We start from the raw sequence: 27,302 nt of genomic DNA, 5'->3' as shown, positions 1-27,302 counted from the left end.
ATATTTTTTTTTCTAAAAAATTATATATTTTTTAGAAATTTTTATTTCTAATAGTATAAGATCTTATAGAAAATTGAAACGGATAAAATTTATATATTTTTATCTTAAAAATATAAAAATTTAAATTAAACTTGAATACTATTGGTAACACCAAACTCATATAGGGTTTGGAGTAATAAATCCAAAACATGTAGTGATACTTTAGCCTTATTTTAACCTTACTACATGACACATGTGTATTACTTTTTTAATTTTTTATTTTTTAAGATAAAAATGGTCGTCGGAGTACTACTGCGACTACTCAGTTCTCCTTTCCCCTCCAAATCCCAATTTGGGCCGAAACAATCGAAACCCTCGTTCATCCCCGAGCTCGGCGTCGATTTCTACACCTGAATCCGAATCCCCACGCCGACTTTTTTCCCATTTGAGCTGATGCCCACATGAGGAGGACATGAGGAGGCGATCCATCTCTGGAACTGCGAGCAATGGTGGTTTCTACTGGTTTTAATCCGAATTTTTGGTGTTTTCGTGGGGGATTACGACTGGGGTTTTGATTTGTGGGTGAATTGGATCGGTTTTGCGAGCCATTAGGTGTAGATTCATGGTGGGTTTTGTTGAATAGTACTTTCCCATGTTTGGATCGAGGAGAGTTGATGATATGGTGGAGCTCAAGAGGCAGAGAACCGTGAGGTGAGCGCACAAATCTTAAGTAAAAATCACATTTTTAGGAGGAACCATGTAGAAAAATTCGATTTTCGGAAGGGTTTCTTAGGTTAGATATGGAAATCAAGCATAACCTAATTGGAAATGGCCAAATTTCTCGAGTTTCCGATTCTTAGATTGTAAAATTTTCTATAATACTGTAGGCAAATTCGCATCGATATTTCAATTTTGTGGCTTCAACTAGGATTTGCTCTACTCACTTTGAGAAATGAAGTAAACCATTTTAGTTACTCTCTATCTAATTGGTGTATTTAGCCTAGTTTCAACTATTCATGTTGGAGGGATAGGATTATTTGATGAAATTCTATGCTAATTCCATGTCCAGGTTTTATTCTGATGAGAAGAGAAATTTACCCACCCACAATGTCCCCAAGCAAAGATTTGGAGATGCTAATAATAAAAAGAGCAAGCTACTTGCTAAAGACGACGAGCCGTGGCGAAAGGGGGTGCTCAACCCAGGAAGCGACTTTGTTCTGCATTGGAACCGTGTTTTCCTGATTTCATGCTTGATTGCTGTATTTATAGATCCTATGTACTTTTATTTGCCTTCTATTGATTACGGCAATCACACTTCATGTATTAAGACGGATCGGCATCTCACTGTTGTCGTTACTGTTTTCCGATCGCTTGCTGATTTCTTGTATGTATTACACATCGTCTTTAAGTTTCGGACTGCATACGTTGCTCCGGACACGAGGGTTTTCGGACGGGGAGAGCTTGTCATGGATCCGAAGAGAATTGCTTGGAGATATTTGACTTCAGACTTTGTTATAGACCTAGTGGCTGCATTGCCTTTGCCACAGGTAAAACTGTTTTTATCTTCTTTTTTTTTTTTCCTTCACATTGGCTTCATTTTTGAATTATTCATGTAACATTCCAAACGACTCAATCCACTAGTATTAGCAGTTTGTTGGTAGCAGAGGAGCGTGATCAAATGTCGAGAATGGAATACCATTTTCGACCTTCAAGTAATCTTTTTCAGAATAAGATAAATCACTTTGGAAGTGAAATATATTATCCTTCCAAATCATAGATGTCAAAACTTTTCAAGGAGCAAAAATCAAACTTCTTGCTTGCAATCACACAAGAAAATTCTCGTACCAAATTAGTTATCCTTGGATAACTTATTCCAATGTCCAAACGGTGCCAAAGTGTTCACCAACCAATTGCGTTGGATTCTCAGTTGGCTTATTATTTCTTTTTCCTACAGATCTTTTTGAGCTCTGGCTACTGGCTGAAATTCTTCCTTTTATTTTGCAGATTGTTATTTGGCTAGTAATACCAGCTGCTGGTAATTCAAGTCCTGAACATAACAATAACACCCTTGCCATGATCGTTCTAATTCAGTACATTCCAAGATTATATCTCATATTTCCTTCAAGTTATGAGATAATTAAAGCTACTGGAGTTGTTGCAAAGACTGCCTGGGTTGGAGCTGCATACAATCTACTGCTTTACTTGATAGCTAGCCATGTACGTTACTTCCATAGCTTAGATCATTTGATATGTTCGGAACATTGTTTTATACTCAAACAATATTCTGGCCTTAGTTTATATTGGCGATATTCACAGGTATCCCTCTGCAAATGTATCTTTTAAGATGCATATCTTTGCAATATCAGAAATTTAATCTATGCCCTTAAGAAACTTTCTTTCATACATATATGCCCTTGAACTTGCAAATATATTGTTATGTTCCCCTTTTTAAAAGCACTTTCACTTTCTATAGTGTGGAATTAATATGTAAAATTAAGTCACTCTACCAAATCTAACTTCTTGCAGGTCTTAGGAGCATTGTGGTACTTGTTATCAGTTGATCGCCAAACTACATGTTGGAAACAAGTATGCATGCAAGAGGATGTCACTACGAACATCCCATTTTGCCGTGTTAAGTATCTGGATTGTGACTTCTCAAGCCAAGAAAAACAAATTTGGGCGAATAGCACAAATGTCTTTACGAACTGTGATGCTACTAATAGTAGCATTTCTTTCAACTTTGGCATGTTCCAGCCCGCATTGTCCAATCATGTTCCTGCTCAACAGTTTGTCAAGAAGTACTTCTATTCATTTTGGTGGGGTTTGCAAAACCTTAGGTATGATTTTCTTATTTTAAAATTCACATCTTTTATAGCTAATCTGAGTTGCTATATACTTTTTGTTTTTATTCTCGACATGTTTCTCTGGATTGATCTGCTTCACGAAATAGTCAACTATATGCCAAACATGTTCTTTTTATGTTTTCTTGTTTTTGCCATTTCTTTTCATCTCGTCGAGAAAATTAATATTTCCATGGTTTGGTCCAGATGTAATGTACATTGTATGAACCCGCAGAATAACATATTGTTTAAGCTACTACGGATCATTGTGTGTGTTACTTAACTAGAAGAACCATAGGGGGAGCTAATGGTGATTATATAGCGGGGAAGTCATCGGGATTAATTCTTATCCGAATATTATCAGTTTTAGTTTGACAAGTATTCATTGACATTTCCTGAATATCTTATGTGGCTTAGTTGTTCTTTTTCTTTTCCTTTTTGACAGCTGCTATGGCCAGATTTTGACTGTGAGCACTTTCATCGGGGAGACATTGTTTGCTATATTTTTAGCAGTCCTTGGTCTTGTCTTATTTGCCCATTTGATTGGAAACGTGGAGGTATATAGAAGGCACTGCTCCTATTATTATTTATTATTAGACATCTATCTACAAGCAGTTAAGGTTATAGTTTTCAGAATTTCCTTAAGTTTTAGAACAGTATTTGAAGTAATTCCTTTTCTCTTATAAAGTTCAAAATGTTGAACTTGTCTTGCGAAGTCTTGTTTTATCCTTTTCTTCTTTATCAGTTAATATTCAGCTAATTTACATTTAAAGTCATATCATATTTCAGACTTACCTTCAATCAATTACCGTGAGGGTCGAAGAATGGAGACTAAAGCAAAGAGACACGGAAGAGTGGATGAAACATCGCCGACTCCCTCATGATCTGCGAGAAAGAGTTAGGCGATTCATCCAATATAAGTGGCTCGCAACGCGTGGCGTGGATGAAGAATCCATGTTTAAGTGTCTCCCTGCAGATCTTCGTCGAGACATCAAACGCCACCTCTGCTTGGACATTGTTCGCCGGGTAAACCATTATCGATCCTGTTCTTTCCTAGATTACTTAAAGAAAAATAAAATTTTGAAGATACTGGAAGTCAATATATCAAATGTTGCTTTAGACTTCTACTCTTCTATATATAAAAAAAATCCAATGAATAAATGATAGTTGTAATACATTTTACCTGAATCCAACAAGTAGAGAACTTTTGAAAAATTACTAACTAGCCCCTTTCCAAACCCTAGGTCTCTTTCTTCTCCGAAATGGATGCTCAACTCCTCGACGCCATCTGTGAGCGGCTTGTATCTTCCCTGTGCACCGAGGGTACCTACATCGTCCGTGAGGGTGACCCAGTGACCGAGATGCTCTTTATTGTTCGCGGAAAATTAGAAAGCTCTACCACCAATGGGGGCCGCACTGGCTTCTTCAATTCCATAACTCTAAAACCTGGGGACTTCTGTGGCGAGGAGCTTCTGGGGTGGGCCCTCCTCCCGAGGTCTGTTGCCAACTTGCCCTGTTCCACCCGAACGGTAAAGGCTCTTGTCGAAGTAGAAGCCTTTGCTTTACGAGCTGAGGACCTAAAATTTGTAGCGAACCAATTCAGGCGGCTTCATAGTAAGAAGTTACAGCATGCCCTCCGGTTCTATTCGCCCCACTGGAGGTCGTGGGCTGCTTGCTTTATTCAGGTGGCATGGCGGCGGTTCATGAGGAGGAAGGGGGCAAAGGAGTTAAGCTTGAGAGAGTCGTCTTTCTACTCAAGATCCGAAGAGGAGAGCGGTTCAACCGTGGTATCTTCTTCTAAGTGTAAACAGAGCATTGGGGTAATCATTTTGGCTTCCAATTTCGCTACTAATTTGAGAAAAGGGGCACGGAGGATCAAAGACATCGATATGCCTAAGTTGCAGAAGCCAGATGAACCAGATTTTTCAGTTGAGCCTTTTGATTAAGGTGTATTGGTTTATGGTGGCTCATTATGATGGTTATTCTTTTATTCAATTCCCCCGATGAATGAAGGAATGGTATAGAGGGTTGCTTTCTGTATCGTTTGAGGTTGATGGTATCTAATCTCCAGACAAGTAGATCACTGAAGCAGAGTGAAAGCGCAGCATCGTATCAGTGATGAAGCCTATCTGTTTCATCCGCGGATCTGCAAGAGGAAAGGGGTTAGTCTTTAGTATTTTTAGTGTTGTACATTTATGATGTATTTATTGAATTAATATCACTAAGTCGACAAGCATTGATCATTATTACATTGCAAACATCTTAGCTTCTCTTTACTGTTAGAAATTCTCCTGAGTTTATTTTACCTATGTAGGCCATTTAGACTGTTGTTGCATCCTGTGGATTTTCTTTAGCCCTATGCTTGAATTTCTAGTTAGATTTGGTGGAAGTGTTTACATATTCAGAATCTCAGATTAATAAGAAATTGCGCCGCCAAACAGAAAAAGGTACAGTGACATTGAGTTGAGCAGAAAGGCAAATATCGAACTTGTTTGGCGATCATTTTAAGCGTTCTTGTCAAATCGATAAGTTATATTAGGCAATGATTCCTATACTAGGGACATTGAAAGGAGGAATCATTCACAAAAACCTTGAAAAGAGCACTGGGTATAGAGCCTCCACTTGCTTTACATGGACCCTCACTGTACATCTCTCTCTCTCTCTCTCTCTCTCTCTTATTTTTGTAACAGCTTATACGCTTCATTAAACCTTAGAGACCCCAGGCCCCATTTTTAGCGCAACTGGGATCAACCCTGAAATTGTAGACAACCAACCGAGGTAGGTACTGTACCACAGGAGCTACAGTGTATTTGGTGTCTTCTATCAATCTTTGATTTGAGTGGTCTGCATAGTTCTGGTGTCTTATATTCCTCTTTGATTTCAGCTATCCACATAGGATTGAAACCTTAGTTTCAACAGATAACACATCAAAAGTCCCCTTCTTTTTTGAACCAATGGAGTTCACATTCCATACAACAGCACTGCACATTTAAACATCAGAATTGGCCTTTAGAACAATGGTCTGCTAGCTATTCTTACTTCATTAGAGAACACCAAGCTTTTCATTGTAGCATGCTGCGTATGCGCAGAATACACCAGAATTTGATCTGCAGTTTGATTTGAACTCAATTACTGCTTGGCTTCAGTCCTGTAGGAATTGGATGGCGATCATCAAGATGGCTCATCTCATACTTGCTGCAGGTTAGGGGCTTTGACACATGTATCCCTGTAAAGCCATCTATTCACCCAAAATACCCTTATCTTATATGTCAGAGTTTGCGGTGCATATTTGGATATCAGATTTTGCAGTGACACACATGTAAATAGATGATTTTGCAGGAGCATAAATAGAAGTTACTTTCATAGCTACCAATATAGCAATCACATGTCAAATCTCTGTTACACTGCAAATAAAGAGGGATTGCATTCATGGGGTCCATATACTTATTAGAGAGACTTGTGGGCACTCCCCCACTCTTAGTTGTTCAGCAATAATGCAGGGGATGGTTTACAGAAATTAAAAAAAAAAAAGAAAAAAAAACAAAGATGAAGAGGGTGATGAGCAGTAACACAATCTTTGATCTCATTCAGACACTTCTTTGTCCCACAAATGACCACTGCCGACAATTACTTATACTAAAACCAAACTAAACTCAAACCCCTAGTTAACATCAACCAAAAGAAGCAAATAAGAGAGAAGAGGTTAGTAAAAGGAAAAGGATAAAGGCAACATGATGCATGATTAGTTCTTTAATATCCCCGATGTCGCGACTTGGTCCCTTTAGCCTTTGTGAACTAAAATAAATGAGTCATTTGTAGGAGGGAGTTAAATGGTTATTTCGTAAGAGAAAATAGAATATTTTTTGATGATCAGGAACTTAAGTACAATATATCTGAAACTTCAAATGAGATGAAACTTTTTAGTAAATCCTCCTGGTTTAAAAGAAGCTGAATCAATACATTATACAAGTAAAATTTTACACATACTTTACTGTCTCTGAATGAGATGTAAACAAACATAATCATTTATATTCCCCACCTTTTCTTTTCTCTTTGTTTGGGGTCCCTTTCAACTTCTTTAAGTACACAGTACAGCTAAAGGAGCTAAAATGATCTCCATTCTCTGAATCTGAAGTATCCACAAGGAATTTCTCAATTAAATAAACTAAAATTTTCTCCGAGACCGTCAACGTAAATGCGAACAATTTCACCGATTACGTATAGAGTATGCGACCGAGAACAAACTTGGTATATTCTCTTCTCAGACTTATCCCTTTCACATCAGCTCAACTGCTCGCCGACTAGATCGAGACCCACGAGAAGAAAAACTGCACCTTGAAAAAGCAGGAAGTAGAAATGAATCCCCTGAGCAGTTAAAAGACTCCGAAGTGCTGCAGTGAGAAGCAGAAGCGCCAAAGCCAGCTCCTTCTTGTAGATCTTGTTAACTTTTCTGGCAGTAGGTGAAGCAGCTTTTTCCTGTTCCTTCACTTTGTTGTTGGTCATCTGATTCTTTGTTTCCTTCTCTGCCGCATCCAATAGGTTCGATTCTGACGACCTGCCCGCTTTCTTAGTGACAACCCACTCATATGAACTCCCCAGTTTGAACAAACCAGAAATCGTAGCATTGAATTTAGTAACCGACATGGTGTTCTCGAAAAGGAGGTACGGAACTACAAAAGGAAAGGATTTCGGTGCGGGAAATATGTTTAAGAAGGACATAAGAATTGGCACGTAACAGATGACCCAAGCAGGCAATTCGGCCTCCGGCACGAACATTGTTAACGGAAGGATTACGCAAAACAATACGAACGAATAAAATGGCAGAATCAACTTCCTTAGGAGAAAGAATAATAGTATCAAGTTTGCCTTCTTCCATACAGATATCTGCGAAACAGATTATGTTTAATTTGTTCAGAAGATTTTCAGATGAAGATGTATAAACCTTACTTGGAATTGTAAGAAAATTACGTCAAATTTTGTCAGAACTCGACGGTGGAAAAAGATTACGGAATATTCTGTCGGAAAAGTTATAAACACTAATAGCATGACAAATCAAGGATGCTGAAAGGTTAAATGGTCAATCAAAACTTCTAAACATCAAGTGCTCTATGCATTTTTACCAAATTTTTATTGCGAGATGTATCGATTGCGTAATTTGTACTCAAGAGGATTCCATACCTTTGATGTTATGATAGATGGAAGGCATAATCGGAAAAGGTGAATCGGACCCGAGTGCCATCGGTGCTGCTGCTTCCGATAAGCCTCGTACGATTCCGGAACTTCGCATAAGACCTTTGGAAAAAAGTGTGTGTCTAATCAACAAAACTGATCTGATTTCAGAAGAATTTCATGCCAAGGAATGCTCTGGTAGTAATTTTGAGTACCTTGACATCATTTAAGAAGATGAATTTCCACCCGTTGAGATGAGCGCGAACAGCGATATCCATGTCTTCGACGGTGGTTCGCTCGAGCCAACCTCCTGAATCTTCCAATGCTTTGATTCGCCAAACACCCGCCGTTCCGTTAAATCCGAAGAAATTTAGGAACACTCCATTCACTTGTTGCTCCACTTCGAAGTGGTAGCACAGATTTATATATTGAAGACGAGTTAACAAGTTCTCATCCTTGTTTACGAAGCTCCACCGCGCTTGAACTAACCCAAGATCCGGATTTCCCTGCGAATAATCTCGAATATAATGCTGCATATAAGTATAGAACTCTTTAGTGGGATTAATGTAGCAGAATAAGTGATTATTTTACCTGAAAATGCGGAATTGTTTGCTTCAGGAAGTCGGGGTTGGGTTGGAAGTCGGCGTCAAATATCGCAACAAATTCGCAGTTCTTAACGTAGTCGCAGCTCATCGCGGACTTCAGATTCCCAGCTTTGTAACCGGTCCTAACCAGCCTATGCCGATAAATTATGTCGATTCCTCGCTGCTTCCATTTGGAAACTTCAGCCTTGATCAATGTCTGGATGCTGTCGTCGTCTGAATCGTCAAGAACTTGAATCAGAAGTCGATCTTTCGGCCAATCAAGTTGGCAAACAGCTGAAATCGATTGCTCGTAAACCTGGTACAGTTAAATCAACACTCACTTGTTCAAAACAACTGTATTGAATTGCAGAAACCGTAAAATTTAGTTCATTACCTCTCTCTCATTACACATAGGAATCTGAACTAGAACCATCGGGTATTCGTACTCCGAACCATCATCTGCTTTGAAAGGATCTCCTTCGATTCTCGGTTTGATATTCTTCAGCTTAATCCAGAAGCAACCAAGGCACAAGATGAGCCGATCAGCCGACTGTATGAGGAAGAGAACGACGCATATATTCGACATAACCTGAATCGGGTACGCAATGTAGTTAGCGCGGAACAAAAGCCACGAGAGGTACGCCGAATGCGTCCACCCTCGAATCTCCCTGCTCTCCGGCAAATGCAAATTCGGCTTCTGAAAGTTCCATCCATTCCAATGGGCAACGAGCTCGAAGGCGAGAGTGACCAGAGACAGAACCAAGAACCCCCTGATGAACTTGAACAGTAAACTTCCCTTGCTGAGCTTATCACTCTTGGAGGGGATCTGGTGCTGAAGTGTTAGCCTCTTCTTTATGGTTTTAGGAAGGGCGCAAAGCGTGGCAGCCAAATAAGCGAGGCAACCGACGGCGCGGTGAGCTTTGAGAAGTAAGACCCATGTGAACTGCTTCGCATTCTTTCCGCGGCCCTTGTCGGCGGAGTGAGCGGGGGGGACGTCGATCTCGACTACCGAGTAATTCGGGCTCTCCATCGCCACGACCACCATTGCTTCTTTTCTGCTCCGAAGAACAAAACTTGCTCACGCTGCTCAGCAAACCTTCCACTACCCGGATCTCAAAATCGAGAATTTCGGCGGTTTTCGACACCAAAATCGAATCTTCATGCAGTAAACTCATTCATGGCCAGGAATATATCACACCAATGTAGTACAAATGTGAGGAGGAGAGCTTAAGAAAGTGTTAGGGAAAGGTATCAAGAAAAGCTGCAAAACATGTGAGTATTCTGTCAGAAGTTCCCAGCAGTTTGTATCAGAAAATAATTTCTCAACTCTTTTTTGGGTCAAAAGAGGCAACTCAACAAACTATTATTGTAAAACCAAAATGATAAAACAAAGTAGATCATAGATGCTCAGATAAAGTTGAAGGAAGGTTGAAATAAAATAGATTTTTTTTTAAAAAAAAAGTGCATCAAACCAGTTTTTTTAAGCTGAGTATGGAGAAAGAGACAGCTACAATTACATTGGATGTAATGGTAATGATAGGTCCTTTTCAACCAAAAAAAAAAAAGGAAAATAAGAAAGGAAAATAAATCATTGTAATGGGAGGGATAAGAACTTACAGGGAAAATGGTGAGGTTCCAAGATGACCTTCTTTGTGTTTTGGGTGGGAAATAAATGAAGACACTCCACTTTTTACTGTTGTTTTTTTTTTCATTCTTTTCCTGAAATGTACAGACACATGACCACTGTTTTTTTTGTGTGCATAGTGAGAGGAACACCAAAAATGTAAATGCCAATTTGAAATGTAGGACATAGAAACAAAAAAAAAAAAAAGAGTAAAAGAGGAACCTTTGGCATTTCAAAAGCCAAAAAAAGGAGGTTTTTATTTTCTATTTTCTCATCAGTTTTGCTTCATCTTTCTATTGGGTAATATGGAAACAGAGTAAAATGCTTTTAGAAAACAGTTATTTTGTTCAAACTTAAATGGTAATTTACCCTTAAAAGGTTTCGACTTTTATATTTACCTTTCAAAAATTGTATAAAATTCCAAATTTGTTCGCGTATGATTAATAAAGAAATTTTAGATGGATATATTTCAGTATAGTAATTTTTAAAAAATAAATATAAAAATTGAGAACTTTTGAGTGGTACGTAAGCAATTATTTCTTTTTTATGGGATTGACCAACTTTTCTATGTATGTTAGGAGCCACATCATAATCTTATCTAACGGGGAGAAAATTATATATATATACACTCATCTGACAAAGAATATGCCCTTTTCTTTAACAAGATTGGTGATGATGTGAAATGACTAATATACCCTTACATCATTATCTACTAACAATGATTGATAAGCTGGTTTAGGGGGTGTATCTGTGTGTAATCAAGCTTTGTACTTCAACAAATGGTTAGTTTAGGTGCTTATTTAATAACTGGAGCGTTTAAAAATGTAGGTCCTAATTATAGTTCTCGCGAGTTTAGAATGATTATTATAATGTATTATTGAGGATAATTTAGTCATTTAAAGCCTTTTCTTATTGCCTTTAGTTAAAGGAAATGTATTTTAATTTGAAAAGGATGTGTCTAGGAGAGAGAGTGAAATTTTGGGGAATCATCATAATAATAATAATCATTAGCCATAATAAAGTCACATATATATATATAGTAAGATCATAGGACTAAATAATTAATCAAGTTATTAATTTTGGTTCTTCAACTGCTTATCTTTGTCTCAATCAAAAGGACAAAATCATTCTACATGTGAATAACTCAGAATGATTAAATGCTTACATCATGAAGGCATTTTTTTTTAAAAAAAATAATAATAAATTAAAGCATCTGAATACAGGGCAATTGAGATTACTATAGAACTCAGCAGAGTATTGCTTAATTAGTATTAAGAAAATGAAATTTTGGAATAATCATAATTTTTACTAGTATAGTAACCCGTGCGATGCGATGGATAAATAATTGAAAAAAAAATAAAAAACGATGACAAAGGAAGAGAAAAAGGCAATGAAAGAAACGACGTTAAAGGGTGAGATTCATCTTGTTGATAAAGAAAACTAAAAGAAGATGAAGAAGAACAGTTCAGCTCAATATAGAGGTGTGATCCGGTTCGGTTCAAGCCCAAAAAAAAAAGGTTGACCAGGTTCGATTCAAATAAAGAAAGAGAGAAATCATGTTCATTTCAAGTAAAGAAAGAGAAAAATATATAGAAGACTTGAGCCGTTTCGGAAGAGCCCACACTTAACAATAACCAATTCGGTTCAGACAAAGAAAGAGAAAAATTCAGTCCGATGCAAACAAAAAAAGAAGAAAATATGTGGAGGATTTGAGCTGGTTCTAATTATAGCCCACACTCAACAATGAAGGACATGTTGCCATGTGGTTCTAATTAAAGCCCACACTCAACAATGAAGGACATGTTGCCATGTGGCAAATTTAAGAGGAATAATGTATAGGTATAGAAGATATAGATATAGATATAGATATAGATAGATTAAGATATATTTGATGATTTTTAGGAGATAAAATTAATAAACATAATTTAGATAACATAAACAGGAAGCGGAAAAATGTATAAATGATCTCTATGTTATTCTCATATGGCAACTTGGTCCCCGTGCTTTTAGTTTTGAAGATTTACTCCTTAAAACCGTCACATATATTGTACTTTAATTTCTGATCACTAAAACAAATAGGATTTTATTGTAAAATTACACTTAATCATTTTTGGAGTAATCTGAAATATATAATTCACTTATGATTAAAAACAAGGTCATTTAAAAAAAAATATTTTTTTTCCACAAACAAGAACTACAATATTAATTGCAAAGTGACACTGGAATCGTACAGGGACTATCTAAACATTTTTAAAAACTCAATGTAAAAATGTGGGTCATTTATTGTTAGTTAAGGCCAATGCCCAGTACAGGAAATGCCAGCTCATCATCCACGTGGCACAATATGATAGGCCGCTCGAGAAAATGATTTTTTTAAGAAAATAAAATAAAAAACTTATTAGCCGCTCACAAAAAAAAAGCCTTTACATTTTCTCATACTTAATTAAAAGTTTTCATATTACATACATGTCTAACATTATTTGAAAAAAAAAATAGCTCTACTCCATATGCTTCTTCTAGTGGTATTATTTATTTTTGGAAAAACTTCAAAAATCCTCATGTGGTTTCGAATTTTTTCATTGTAGTACCCTATGATTTAAAGTGTATCAAGTTAGTACCTTATGGTTTCGCATTTTCTCACTTAAGTACCCTATGATTTAAAGTGTATCAAGTTAGTATTCTGTGGTTTTATTTTTATATCAAGTTAGTACCCTGTGATTTTATTTTTGTATCAAGTTAGTATCCTGTGGTTTTATTATTTTCTTAATAAAATATTAAACTACAGGGTATTAATGTGAGAAAGTGCGAAACCACAGGATACTAATTTGATACACTTTAAACTATAGTGTACTAAAGTGAGAAAATGTGAAACCCAAGGATGCTAACTTAATACACTTTAAACCGCAGGATACTAAAGTGAGAAAGAGTGAAACTACAAGGGGGTATTTGAAGTTTTTCCTTTATTTTTCTTTACTTTTTAAAATGAATTTTTTTTAAAATTTTATATAAGATGGAATTATTTATCATGAGAGGTACCTTTGAGCTACCTCTCATGAGTACTTGAGATGAACTTTCCAATGCTGACGTGGCCAAAAAAAAAAAAATCAAATGCACTTTTTTGAAATTTTTAAAATGACGAAGTGTAAGATTTACACGCTATAACAGAGTTTACAGATAGAATTTTTCATCGATTTATCCACCAATCTTTTTGATGTGAACAGTGAACTGCTTAGATTTTGTGATTTTGTGATTCCAAGTTGTAATGCACTAATGATGCTCTACCAAATGCCACAAAGGTTTTTTTTTTTTTTTTTTTTTTTTTTTCTTTTCTCACTTATTGTTAGTTTGCTTACATTTTTATTTTTCGTATCTCAAACTTTAGAAATTCCAAACTCTAAATTAGCTAATCATCAACTCAAATTCAGAATATATAGCTTCAAATTGAGTACTAAATTTATTAAATTCTCTATAAAGTAATGCAAAGAGAAAATTGCAGAGTTAATGATAAAGCGAAAATTCGCTAAAGCTCGGGCAAGCAAATTAAAATTTTTTCTAGTAAGTTGGGTAGTTGACAAATTTTGGATTTTTTTTTTCTCATTTTCTTTTTGATGTCATGCAAGAAATTGAAGGGTTAGAGTTTCAGAACATGTTTGTTGCATATATAATTAGTTGTATGCTCTTATCCTCAAAAAAAGAAAAAGAAAAAGAAAAAGAAAAAGAAAAGGAAAACATGTTTATGGTTCTTGAAGGGTTACAGTTTCAGACAACATATTGTGCTATGTATGAATAAATACATGTATTGTTGAATAATATAACATTAATAAAACTCTCATTTATAAGAAATTTTCTATGACAACCACAACTAATGCTATATCTACGCCCATTTTACATGCATGTCAAACAAATACGCTCCACGCCGCTATTTCTACTGATCGCAATCCTAACAAATTTGACATGCGTATGAACGAAAAAATGGTACAATATGCTCTTCTATTTTTTTTTGACAGCTTTAGAAGGGCTTCTATTCAAATTTCATGATCACGAGCATTTTGTGGGTTGAGCGATCAATTTCTTTTCCCTTGAAAATGAGAGCATCTACTATAGATTTCTATAGTAGGTATTCTTTGAGGAAATTGACATTGTAACTTCCAAACAAGTTAATCTATTATTGTGGAGGGGTCCCTAGCTTGTCTACAACCCTCATGCCTATTCACACTTCTTTTATTGTTTTTTGTGAAATTGACTAGGATGAGTGGACTTTGGGGGGTGTTTGTCAATTGAAACTTCACCAACTCGCGAGTTTGGAACTCGACATTCCGTGTCCCGAATGTGAGTCTAAGTCGCGAGTTCGCACCGTATACAAACTAGAAAGCTCGTAAGATGTTAAGACGGGCTGGACGCGGTCCCCTTTGGAATCAACGAGACCGAACTTAAAGCAACCTCTCTAAATGCCAGTGGTTTAGATCTTCGTGGTCTCCGCAATTCCGCTCAGAGATGATGACTCATATTGGAATTGCACAGATATTGCTTTACGTACGGTAAAAATGTAAATTCGCAAGTTATTTTCGTACGTAATATCACAATAGGTGTATCATCATAAACTAGTTGCGATATATATTCTAATATCGAACCGAAAAATAAGGAGACATAATTATTACATACTTCCGCTCCAATTCTATTTTGTCTATTAGCATTTAGATGAATCTCAACACCAAACGGGTCTTATGAGCGTAAACCTGAGCAAATCCAGTTTGAGATCGTGACCCGACATGCTTGTCGGGTCTGAGTTCACTGGGCCAAACCACATTTACGAATTAGAGGCCCGATAAACTTCGGATCAACCCCAAATTCTCGGTTTCTTTGACTAACCCAGGCCAAGCGGAGAGTTCCAATTTGGCTCAGCCCAGTTGGGTAATTTTGAACTGAGACCGGACCCAAAAATACCATCATTGTTTTTCTCCCAAAAGCCCATATATATGTTGTTCACAAGGAGTTATAAAAAATCAGATTATTCTTGCAATGTGTATGAAAGAATACAAAGATGATGATTTTTATTCTTATAGATAATGAATTGAAGTAGGCTCCATTTGGCGAAGATAGAAAGCTATTGGCTACTTTTACGACTATGATGATCATCAGTTTTATTGCTTTTTTTCCTTTGAAAGTGTTGTGGCTCAATCGAAGTAACGTAGCCGAGTTGTGAAATGATATAGAAACTGAACACAGGGAAAGAGTGTGAGTACCGAAATTGGTTTCTACATTTTCCGTGCCTCTTGGCTCTCTTCATCAGATTCCGCCTTCCGCACTTTTTTCTTCTTCTGCTGATACTTTGCGTACGAGTACCAAACACCGCCGATTGTATTGATGACCAGCCCGGTCACATTGAGGGCGCGAACTTGCACGCCTCCCAACAAGACAAAGCCGAGGGTCTGGGAAGAGGATAAAAATGATTGCATCGAAACAAACCATATGCTTAATAGCAGAGAGAGAGAGAGAGAGAGAGAGTACTCACAGTGGAGCCCACCCCTTTAAGAACTCCAACAATGGTAGTTGTCAACGCAGAATTGACAATGGTGCACAAAAACATGGTGAAGTTGAGGACAATGCCCATTACAAGTGACAGAATAAGAATCACCGAGAACGACAAAGAATTCGCCTGCGTTGCGGAAACAATTTAGCATCTTTATTTACATCAACTGAAATAGAATTATGATGTGCAGCCGCAAAATTGGAATAATAGAGTAAAATTGTTAGCTATAAATTGCAATAAAAAAGGCATGCTCCACAAGCTTTTTCTACAAACTAGGGAATGTTTGTTCAGAAAGTAAGAAGAGTTCAAGAAGCTCGTAGCAAAGCCAGGAATATGGAGATGAATGAGAAACTTGAAGAGCTAGTCATGCATTAGAAGAAAAGAAAGCCACCATAAGCACAGTAAAACAGATATAACCTTATAGATATATCCTCTTAATTGTTCGAAAAATAACCGGCCTAGAAGGCGATCTTATTACCAACCTTGTCGAATAACACTGAAAGAGAGTGGGGAAATTCTCCCGTTGCTATTATGAGAAACATCAGAAACGGAAGAGACAGCAGGCTATTATAAAACATCAGCTCGGCCGACGAAAGACCGTCCTCTGCACCTGATTTCTCTACCAGAATCAAATACATAGTCTACATCAATTTAAAAGAGAAAATGTCAGTTCCAGTATGAGAACATTGTCAAAAATCACGAAGAAATTCTTTCCAAAAATCAATGGAGAAAACAATGAAAGGAGCATGCATAACCTGGAAGAAGACAGATGTAAGAGCCATGCTGTAACCAAAGAAGTCAAAGGAGAAGTCACCAAGTGCTGCTATAACAACCCCAGTGGCAGTCAGAATAACTGAAAGCGATACCTGAATGACGGCCAACAATGTTAAAGCAAAATCAACTAGCCAAAAGTGGAAGTAGCTAAAAAAGCCATACAGTTATATATGCCAATCATCTGTTAATTACAATAGGGTAATTTACTTAAATATAGTAAGTGACCTGATTGGTTTTGTCATGACTATTGTTGTCAAATAGTCTAGGCAATCCTAGACCTTCAAGTAGCCTAACCAAAAGCCTATGAGACTAGATGATTGCCCTGGCGACAAAACTTACCTACAAGCTTTTTTTTTTATATTTTTTTTATTTAGTTTAGTTATCTGAACTTCCTTAATCAAATTTTGTAGCTCAAAGTAGAGCACAAAATCATGTTAGATATGACTACTGGAGTTCAGATTCCATAAATAACATACTAATTACCCAGTCATTAAACAATGTTTAACTCTTCATCCTTACAAGTATATATGAAATATTACCACAACAAATATAAAGCACGAATGCCTTCTTTACCTACTCAAAGTTTCAAAAGGCTAAATATAAATATTTTCTTATCTGTTTAAATGGCCCAATAGCACAGTTTGATGACTGACAACCAGGATCCTAGGAGGTCCATTCGTTACCTAAGCAAGTAATAAAAATTGTAGGCACAATCCCACTGATCGAACAATCTAGGCAAGTATAGCATAGGTGATATGAGTTGCACTAAAAGTCTAGGGGGTCGCCAAGATGCCTAGAGTTTACCCACAAAGCCTTAGTGCCTGTATATTCCAGTATGTTTTGAGGAAGTCCTAAAACAAAACCATCAACAATATTAATTTATCAATAGCGCTTCTTACTTGTGCCGACGGCTTTCCTTTCCCCCGCAAATATCCAGCCACTAGGACAGCAAGTGGTGTGAGCCTCTTCAGTGCAATATACATTGGGATATTAACCCCTTTCAGGCTTGCCAGTGCAAACGCCACATTTGCATTATAAAACACTGAGATAGGAAGAAGTTTCTTTGCCGTCGTCATGTTAAAACCTTTGCCTTTAGAATACCCTGCAACTCGCGCGATGTGTATAAGGAGTGCTGCAGCCAATTGCTGGCAAAAATTGAACAAAAATGTTCCATTAATAGAGTCCAAGTGCAAGCAAATCAAGATGGCCTATATATCTACCTTTCTCCGCTACGAAAAGACAAATATACCTGTAAGGTGAGAAGAGTCATGGAGTATGCATATTGCATAAGAACTGCTTTGTTAATAAAAACCATGGCCATGGATGCAACTCCATAGGAGAAGGCCGCAGACAAGCTGCAATTGAGGTAACAAGTAAATGATCAGAATTAAACATTCTCCGCGCCATCTAGATTCCACTGTATTAGGTTCAAACATATCACTGAAGAATTTGGTGATTTCTAACATGCAGGCCTCATAACTGGTGAGGTTTCCTAATTTCTCCCATTAACTGGGCATCTCTTAACATACAGCAATATCTCATGAAGCATCCGCATGGCTTGCAATTTGATGAAGCACAAAATAAATGAGCTCTATGGACCTAGATCCTGTGAGTATCATATATGTGTGCATAATGCACTCAAGCTGCTAAAATTTGTAATGCCGTTCTTTTTCAAAGATCAAGAGCAGGATCTTGATATATTAACTTGTACATATGGTAGAAGGTGATATAAATAATAAAACTTTGACCACCCCACAACATTCAATGAACTTTTTATGAGTATCCACTTCATTGTCTCTAGCAAACCAGTTTGCATTTCTACGCCCAATAGGAGCAGAGTGCCAAGAAAAAAGGGCTATTTACTTGTTCAAAGCATTTGAATTTAATATATACTTGTTCAAAGAATTTGAATTTAACACATGCTTGTTCAAACCATTTGAATATAATACATGCATGTATATAGACAAATTAAATAATGAAAGTCAACTGCAAAAGGGAACAAAGTATGTTTAAAAAAGGAGATCAGTAAGTTCACAAGCATGATTATTCCTGTATATTTTATTTAGATTGGAATCAAAGCCTCAATAAAATTGAATAAAAAAATGTTTCTAGGGCATAATAGTAAGCAAGCACATAGACATAGATGCTTCTTCCATGCTTAACTGTATACATAAACCACTTAAGCACATGAAGCATCTCCTAAGAAGATATCTCACGTGGATACTTCTTTGGATACACTCTTTCCACCACTCTTTACGGTTTCACTCCATAAGCTTGATGGTGAATTTAAGTGCCAAAATGACCATTTGGCGATAATTCGCAAGTAAACTAGCTTAATTCCACTACTCGGACTCTGTTTTTTACCATATTAACTAATCAAAACCATTATTTATCAACTCTTCTCTATTGCAAAATATTCATCAGCCAAAATTGAATCTGAAGAGAGGCTAATGTAGATTTTAACCCCAAAATTAGCATCCGATTCCCCTTAGATCAAAATCTCGCCAAATCCGAAACAACGGGGGAAGCTCGAATTACCTCACGAGCGAGCTCACGTCGACACTGGCGCCGACCCCTTCCATGGCCGATCAAGGGCTACGAGAACGAGAGGAACGAGAAGACGCGATCTCCTCCGACGCAAACTACATCACCGGAGGGCCCCGAACCGGATCGACGGCGCGGAGAACCGAAGCCTCCGATCGGCTTCGGGAGTATCGGAGCGGAGATGAAAAATAGGGTTAGGGTTCCAATACGGGAGGAGGAGGAGGAGGAGGAAGAGGAGGAGGGAGCATGTGATGTGGGGGAAAGGGGAATAGGTGTGGCGTGGGATTTGGATCGAGGCTTCGTAATTGGCGGGGAAAAAAAAGTTACAAAGAAAATAATAAATAAATAAATAAGAGAAAATGGGAAAGGAGAAACCGAGGGGGAAGACGAGCCCGAGATGAGTTCTAATTTCAACATTTCAAATTATTATTAGAATTTAGCTCTACTATTTAATAATTTGTGTCACTAATATAACAATAATAATAATATAATTTGTTATTTATTATCGTATTATTTTATTAGTATATTATTTTCTTGTTAAAAAAAATAAATTTTGCAAATATGGATAAGATAATTAAGGCTTAGTTTGGTATTGAGGCCTATGTAACTCTATAAGACAAAATAGAGTTGTGGAAAAAGCATATAGAGATATGCTTCGGCGTTCTCCGGTGGGACCGTAGAAAATATAACGTAACAGACTCATCGCAATATGCGGAACGCAATATTACAAACGGAAACAAATAGGATATTTTTTCAACGTACTTTTCCACGTAACGCAATCTCACCGTAATCCCAAACGAAACCTAAAACGAAAAACAATAAAAGATAAAGAAGACAAGGAGGCTAGGAAAAGGTAAAGAGAAAGAGAAGAAGAGGAGTACACAGTGGAAAAAAAAAAAAAAAAAAAGAAGTAAAGAAGAGATTCTAGCATAATATTACTGTTATAGTGTCATATGAGTTGGGTTAAAATACTGATAGCTAAAGATCTTTTTTGTTATTAAATTTTTAGTTTTTAGATCAATTTTTTTTATCATTTCTAATTATTAGATTAAATATTATAATCTAGTGGGGACTACTCAACTCTAAAAGAACCACTCAACTCTAAAGGGACTAATTTCATCTAAATCCTACAATTTTTTATCTAAAAGTTAAAAATTTGATAGCAAAAATAATTGTTTGCTATTAATAGTATTCCAGCCTACCTCCTGTCATATTAACAATATATTATTGTATAGTTAATTTTATTAACAATATATTAACATATTATATGATAATTTTATAATAAATTAAAATTTGAAAATTAAAGTGACATATAGGACGTGCCTACATTGGGGGACCAATATGTACTTTAGCTTCGTTTTTTTTTTTTTTTTTTTTTTTTTTGTATAAACTTCAAATATTATTTTTATAATATCGCACTTCCTTACTTTATTACTCAGTAATTTAAAGCGTATTAATTTTGTATCTTGTGGCTTCATTTTTCTTTTTTCGTCAGCTTCTTTGTTAACATTTTGTTAAATTATATATAAAAAATTTTAAATATTTCATCTAGATTTATCGAATATTCATTTTAATACTTTTTAGTTTTAACTTTGTTACTGATTTAACGAAAAAAAATTAGTAAAAAAATATTAAAAAGAGAAAAATAGAACTATAGGATATTAAATTGATACGCTTTAAATTATAAAGTACTAAAATGTAAAGTGTGAATCACAGGAGCGGTATTTGAAGTTTTTCTTTTTTTTTTTCCGTTTTGGAACGGACCGTGATTCAAAGCTTGTTATCTTATTGGACCCCGGCCCAGATCCGACCCGTTTCGCGAGCCCTACCAAAAAATTGGAGACGAGATCGAAGCGAGAGGAGCCGCCGCCGCCGCCTCCGCCGCGCCCGCGCCTCTCTCTCTCTCTCTCTCTCTCTCTCTCTCTCTCTCCCATTTTCTCCTCTCCTCTCCGCCTCTCGTTCGAACCCTAAGTGAGCGTCTCCGAGCTCGCTACGGGGTGCGATGTGGAACCTCGCTCGCGCGGCGTGGACTCTGCGGCACGCGCGGAGGCTCTCCGCGGCGATCCCCGGCTCCATGCCAGCTCCCAAGGTCTCTTTCTTTGTTAATCCTGTGCTCTTGATTCGGTGGTGTTTTTCTAGGGGTTTACGTGATCGGTGTTCGCTTTGATACTCGTGGATGTTAAAAAGATGAATTTTTGGTGTTTAGTAGATGATCTGAAGATTATTGAGTAATGTGTTGAGCTGTGAGTAGTAGAACTAGTTAACTTGTTTATTCAGATTGGGCATATGATCCTGCTACAGAGAAATACAATGTTAACTGAGGTGTAATAATCTTCACATTCTGGTTTTATGAAGTCTTTGTGTTATTAACATCAAGTTATTTGTCTACAATGCGAGCTTGTTTATGTACATAGTAGAATGGAACGTTGCTTGATATTTGCTAAAGCACAAAAATTGCCGAGGTAGCATGAACACAAGCTATGCCTGCAATGTTATTATCTTGTTTATCCGAGCCTAATATCCTTTGTACGAGCGAAGTTAGATGTTGCAACAGGAAACTTACTGAGGTGCAAATTAGTTGTGCACAGTTTTAAAAGCTGTGACAAAATTTGTGGCTCATAGAATGCTGAAGTTCCTAAAATACTACAGTACCAGGTTCACCATGTTCTAAATTGTGTATACGTTTGTTCCATTTGAATACGCATGTCCTAAATCAGATGCTTTTTACTTCACTGGGAGAGGAAGGATGGCAAAGGGTTAATGGAAGTTCATATCTTCAAAATTGTCACTAGTTAAGCCTGGTATTAGCTGTTACTGAAGTTTTTTTTCGCCTCATATTTTTTATGCTTACAAGATACTCAGAGCAGTTGGATTATTTGTGATAATTCATTAGAAGTGTTAGATCGGAATCGGTTTCATACATGCTTATTTCGGTAAGAAATAGGTAATATGAGAGACTTTTGTATACAGTGATTGCTAGTTACTAGCTTGAGTTCATTTAACAATTTAAATGCAGCATAGCTTTTATTAATTGATATTTCTTGCTATATGAGACTATAGATGGAACTAACACTGGTTATTTGCAGCATGATTCACTGTTTACAGCATATAAAGGATACTCTACTGTCGAGTCTCAAGTGAAGATTCCACCAGAGTTATTGTCACATAAATCTGTCTTGACACCAGATCGAGTGTTCGGTATTTGCTTCTCTTTTCTGTTTCGCACCTTACTTTGATTTTCTGCATAATAACGCTGCATGCAAATTCAACTGTTTTTGGTACATTGATTGAGGCTGATTGCTTTGAATATATTCGTGTCTTTTGTGTGTATGCCCCTAACCGAAGGTCTCCCCACCCCCAACTGGGATTCAAACCTCGAGAGCCCCTGCAAACCCCAGTCCAGGCCTTCCCAATGGGATCCCAGTGATTTGGCTTGCTTTAGTTCAGACACATTTGGACTAGTTACATCTCTTAGGAATGAAACAAGGCTAGAAAATGCTAGATTTTCTCTTAAGAAGCTGTGTAGTTTTTGTTTGTTATTTTTAATTTGGTAGCTCTTTCTCCTTGATCCATATCTAGGCGTGTCCAAATATCCATATAGGACATTCTTGTATGAGCTGCTAGCCTAATAGGTATATATGTTCTCTCTTGTTTCTATGTACTCTTGTTTCTATGTAAGTTTGATTTTCTGTCCAGTAATAGTTTTCTGCGTGTAGTTTGTTGCCTTTTCTATCTCATGAATTATTCAATATTATATTAACGAGTCGCTTGAATATTTTTGTGATGTCATAGGGCAATATGACGACCTAGTAACAAGAGTGACCAATTTCCATAACGAGGACAAAGGTTATATGGTTTTGGCTGGCGATGTTTTTGATGTGCCCATTAGAAAGGATATCGTTCACCGAGTTGTACGGTGGCAACTAGCTAAACGACAACAGGTACAAACGGAGACTTTTTTTGAATTTAGAGAAAAGTAACCTGCTTAGACTCCTTCCATTTTTGTCGTTTCTTGATGTATTTTCTCCAGCCATGTTTTTATTGGCTTTCTTTTATCCTTTTCCTGCATGAAACATTTTTTCCTATTATAAGGCCTGATATCCATTGCATGTATTTGCTAACAAAACTCGTCTTTTCACATTTTTGACAGGGTACACATTCAACTAAGACAATTAGTGAAGTGAGTGGCACTGGGAGAAAGCCATACAAGCAAAAGGGAACTGGACGAGCAAGGCATGGAACACTGCGTGGCCCTCAGGTTATAAAATGAGCTTTATAGTTGACGACTCTCTTGATGGCACCATTTTGTTATCCAGATTTAGCAGTTGCGACATGTATTTCTAGTCCTGTTAAACCACAACCACTATATGTGTCTTCTAGTTCTATTAGACCAATTGACAACTAATTGCTTCTTACAGTTTAGAGGTGGTGCCACCATGCATGGGCCTAAACCACGGAGTCATGCAATCAAGTTGCAAAAGAAGGTCCGCCGACTAGGGCTAAAAATTGCTTTATCAGCCCGAACAGCTGAAGGCAAGGCAAGTCTCTCTTCTCTTTGCCTTCCCTTTGGAAAAAGATAACCATATGCGCATACATGCATGGGCGCGATCAACCCATTCTGATTTTGTAGTAGAATTTTTGTAGTAAATGTTTGATCTAGGGACTGTTTTAATCTTCTAAACAAAGATGCATTATTTCCTTTCTAATTCGGTTGAACTTGGTACACGTTGGCTGCTGTGGTTAAACTGTACATATAAAGAGTCAAACTCAATGGCATTCATTTGCCTGTATAACGAACAAAATTTTTAAACTACTTTGGGCCGAAATAAACAACAATTTGTTTCATAAATGACATGCATCACACACCAGAATTCGTAAGGTATTTATTTAATTCTCCCATTTGTGACATACTTTAATCAATCTTCTGATTCGTCTCCTGCACAGCTTCTGGTGTTCGAGGATTTGGAGGTTCCGAGCCACAAAACAAAGAATATCGTGAACTACCTTACCCAGATGGAGAATACCAAGAAAGTTTTGTTGGTGGATGGCAGTACAGTTGACGACAAACTGAAGCTAGCGACTCGCAACCTGCACTACGTTAATGTACTCCCTTCAATTGTAAGTGATGAGCTGAATTACTTTTTAAAAACAATCCGGAGACCAAGTAACGAAGAACAAACTAATTATTATCAAATTCATGAAAAGAGTTGTACTGCTTATTTATTGATATCTATGATACATATGAATGCAGGGTCTGAATGTTTACAGCATACTGCTGCATGACACACTTGTGATGACACGCGATGCCATTAATAGAATCGTAGAGCGGATGCATACTCCCATCAATCGCTGACGAAATTGCATTAGCAGTCCCCGGATGAGGGAATATTTTTCTGTGGCCCTTGTGAGAAAGTTGCAAGACAATACTTATTGTTAGAGAGACGGGCCATTTAGCCGTCCAGTTGCTTGTTCAACCTGGCAGACTAGCTTGACTTCATCACAGTGAGAGATTTAGTAACACCAAATGATCAAGAATCTAGGGTTTTCCTCGCCAATCTAATGTTTGTTTGCATGTCCAGTTTGTGATCTTTTATTTCGATATCTGGAACGCGTTTGGTTAGCTAAGCCAAATTCAAGGGAGTAAATGTTGTAATAATTTAGAAATTTTTTTATAAATGAAATATTACCTGCTTTTCGATACCATGAAACTGGTACTGCATTTATGATGTGAGTTCGGATGATGTGCTGAGGTGCATGCAAAAAGAGATTGGTTCTTTTATGATCATGATTTGAAAAACAGAAGATCCTCAAAACTGAACCAAGCTTTGTACAACTATGCATTTACATTTATTTATTTGGATCCATCAACGTGAAATTGATTATGTTTTGTTTAGTTCGTTGATTATCTCATTTTGGTTGTACGACGTTGCAGATGTTGGTTAAGGTCATGTTTGGGACTAAGAGGTTAAAAACCATCCTTTTTTGTAAAAGCGAAGTAAGTGATTAATACAATAATAATACAAATTCTGTGTGGCGGATCGGTGTCACTACGTCTTGGCGATAAATCGGGTTCGACCCGTTTGCGTTGGGCTCGATCCGAAAGCTCAATTCGTACGCGTTATTCGACCGCATCACAGCCCGAACCGAACCGAACCCTTGGCTTGAACCGAACCGAACCGAACCCTTGGCTTGAACCGAACCGTGGAGGGCGAGAAAAGCATACCGTTTCGAGTCTTTCGACGACTCTCACAATAGAGACAATAGAGATTAGAGAGAGAGAGAGAGAGGAGCTTCCGCTAATGGCGACAGCGTCGGACGTGTGGTTTACTCCGGCGGCGGCGCTCGGCGGAGCCCGCCGCGCCGCCGCGGCGTCCTCCTCCGCGCCACGCCGCCTCCAATTGGGACGACGACGACAAGGAGGAAGAGGAGGAGGCGGCGCCGCCGCCGCACAACCCCTGTGAGTCTCTTTCCCTTGGAAAAAGCTCGATTTTTTTTTTTTCCCGAATCGCAGGATACTTGTCGTCGTTGGAGAGATCGATTAAGTAGGGTTTGGTTGTTGGGAAGGTCGGGGAATGCATAAAAAGATCTTCTTTGGTTTCCGATGCCTCGGAGTCAGGTTGACCCAGAAGGATTAATGGAAGTATGTTAGTGAGTTTACTCGGGCTTTAGGTTTCCTATAGGGTTTAGGCGGTGTCTAGGGTTTGAGTTACTGGTGCCCAGGACCTCACAGAGATTAACTCCTCAGTTTGGTTGAATCCCAATCCAGTTTTACTTGATTTTAGGGTTTTAAAAAAAAAAAAGAAGAAAAAGAAGGAGAGAGACTCTTAGTACCAAGAGTATGGAATCAGTTGAAGAGTATAGTGTTTGTGCTATAGGCCTCCACTTTTGCATATCAATTATACAAGTTTGAAGCTATTTGCTTTAGTTGAGAGTTTTGTAGTGAAACCTTTACAACAACTTCGCCAATGACGATAATTATCCATGATGCTTTTGAGAATCCCTCTTCTTGGCTTCTTAGACCTTCCTTTCTCATGCAAAAAAACCTACCTTTCGACTCACGAATCATCTGTTGATGGTAAATTTTCACTTTCGGTTTAGATGATGTATCATCTTAAATAATACAAAAATATGCACATGGCCAAGTTCATCATAGTACTTATTGGAAAATGTAGCCGACGAAGTTCGTTTGTTTTGGAATGACCTAATTGTCATCTTCAGCGCAGGACTCCAAACCCGGAGCTTTCGCCTACTAAGACCCGCTTTGGTAAAAAGCGGAGAGGCTGAGGGAAACCCTAGCACTGAGGGCACGATATTAGATGAACAAACCCTGAAGCGCGATTTGGAGATCGCTGTCGAGGAAGAAGACTACGTCCGTGCCGCGAAGCTGAGGGACGAGCTCCGCCTCCTCCACGAGGACAGCAAAGCTTCGGTCCTCGCGGCGAATTCGCGATTCTACCATGCTTTCAAGAACGGAGATTTAGCCGCGATGCATTCCGTCTGGGCAAAAGGCGATCACGTCTGTGTTGTACATCCGGGGGCCGGAAGGATATCCGGCTATGAGTTGGTTATGGAGAGTTGGGAGTTAGTTTGCGGTTCTGATTACGAGTTCCCTCTTCAGATTGATTTAAAGAATGTCGAGGTTCATGTGAGAGGCGATACTGGTTACGTTACTTGCATGGAGGTGGTTAAGACCAAAGGAAGCAGTTGGGGGAAGCAGGTAGCGACAAATGTGTTCGAGCGGGTCGACGGGCAGTGGTTTATATGTATTCACCATGCCTCGCATATGGATGAGTGAATGTGGGTCGTCCGCCGATTGCATCAAATTTTCTTATGATGTTGAGGTAGCTATATGATTTGTCTCGGATTTAACTTGCTTATTAAATCGAGAACATCTAAGGTTGTCTCTTGCTATCCTTCTGTGTATGTTTCTTCTTCTTTTTTTGTAATATTTTGATCAACCTGAGTTCTCCGATATAGAGTGGGTCACTACATATTATTTGGTTGTGAATGGTTGAATTCATTTTGGAATGGATTTTCGTTCGTACTCTCCTCCTGCAAACATGCAAAATTGCTTAGAAGTGTCTGCATAAAAGTTGGTATTTACATACAAAGTTGGCATTTACATACGTGCTCTTGTGAAACTGACTCTTTTATTTGCGTGCCACCGCTAGGGCGGCTGTGCAAAAAGATATCTACATAGTTGCCTCTAGAAGGGCATGGCACCAAATAAGCAACATTTTCGGGGTGGGTACGGTGTG

General features: G+C 37.8%; 5 protein-coding genes across 6 annotated transcripts; 3 read left to right on the top strand and 2 right to left on the bottom strand.

Moving 5' to 3' along the window:
• LOC109711319 (cyclic nucleotide-gated ion channel 17-like) lies at window positions 271-5,172 on the top strand. The gene is made up of 7 exons (XM_020234295.1): window positions 271-690; window positions 1,049-1,526; window positions 1,984-2,196; window positions 2,506-2,816; window positions 3,265-3,376; window positions 3,609-3,845; window positions 4,064-5,172. The coding sequence occupies exons 1-7, from the start codon at window positions 632-634 to the stop codon at window positions 4,763-4,765; spliced, it is 2,112 nt and encodes a 703-aa protein (XP_020089884.1). The 5' UTR covers window positions 271-631; the 3' UTR covers window positions 4,766-5,172.
• Window positions 6,737-10,331, bottom strand: LOC109711320 (probable xyloglucan glycosyltransferase 5). 2 transcript variants are annotated; one of them, XM_020234297.1, is made up of 6 exons: window positions 10,190-10,331; window positions 8,967-9,833; window positions 8,580-8,888; window positions 8,204-8,494; window positions 7,998-8,111; window positions 6,737-7,703 (listed from the first exon to the last, which is right to left on the bottom strand). In XM_020234297.1, exons 2-6 carry the CDS (start codon window positions 9,615-9,617, stop codon window positions 7,101-7,103), a joined length of 1,968 nt encoding a protein of 655 aa, XP_020089886.1. In that variant the 5' UTR covers window positions 9,618-9,833; window positions 10,190-10,331; the 3' UTR covers window positions 6,737-7,100. The 2 variants fall into 2 exon arrangements, with proteins under 2 accessions (XP_020089886.1, XP_020089885.1); XM_020234296.1 differs by lacking the exon at window positions 10,190-10,331 and having other exon boundaries at window positions 8,967-10,029.
• LOC109712258 (putative UDP-sugar transporter DDB_G0278631) lies at window positions 15,149-19,388 on the bottom strand. The gene is made up of 7 exons (XM_020235728.1): window positions 19,039-19,388; window positions 17,750-17,855; window positions 17,400-17,645; window positions 16,482-16,592; window positions 16,209-16,367; window positions 15,709-15,852; window positions 15,149-15,625 (listed from the first exon to the last, which is right to left on the bottom strand). Exons 1-7 carry the CDS (start codon window positions 19,080-19,082, stop codon window positions 15,452-15,454), a joined length of 984 nt encoding a protein of 327 aa, XP_020091317.1. The 5' UTR covers window positions 19,083-19,388; the 3' UTR covers window positions 15,149-15,451.
• On the top strand, window positions 20,859-24,747 carry LOC109711210 (50S ribosomal protein L4). The gene is made up of 7 exons (XM_020234141.1): window positions 20,859-21,133; window positions 22,131-22,242; window positions 22,837-22,985; window positions 23,195-23,302; window positions 23,463-23,582; window positions 23,989-24,162; window positions 24,296-24,747. Exons 1-7 carry the CDS (start codon window positions 21,047-21,049, stop codon window positions 24,395-24,397), a joined length of 852 nt encoding a protein of 283 aa, XP_020089730.1. The 5' UTR covers window positions 20,859-21,046; the 3' UTR covers window positions 24,398-24,747.
• On the top strand, window positions 25,281-27,084 carry LOC109711214. Its single transcript, XM_020234147.1, has 2 exons — window positions 25,281-25,501; window positions 26,263-27,084. The coding sequence occupies exons 1-2, from the start codon at window positions 25,344-25,346 to the stop codon at window positions 26,837-26,839; spliced, it is 735 nt and encodes a 244-aa protein (XP_020089736.1). The 5' UTR covers window positions 25,281-25,343; the 3' UTR covers window positions 26,840-27,084.

Source organism: Ananas comosus, linkage group 6, assembly GCF_001540865.1.
Source record: "Ananas comosus cultivar F153 linkage group 6, ASM154086v1, whole genome shotgun sequence".
Taxonomy (NCBI): Eukaryota; Viridiplantae; Streptophyta; class Magnoliopsida; order Poales; family Bromeliaceae; genus Ananas; species Ananas comosus.
This window is presented reverse-complemented; position numbering and strand designations above follow the sequence as displayed.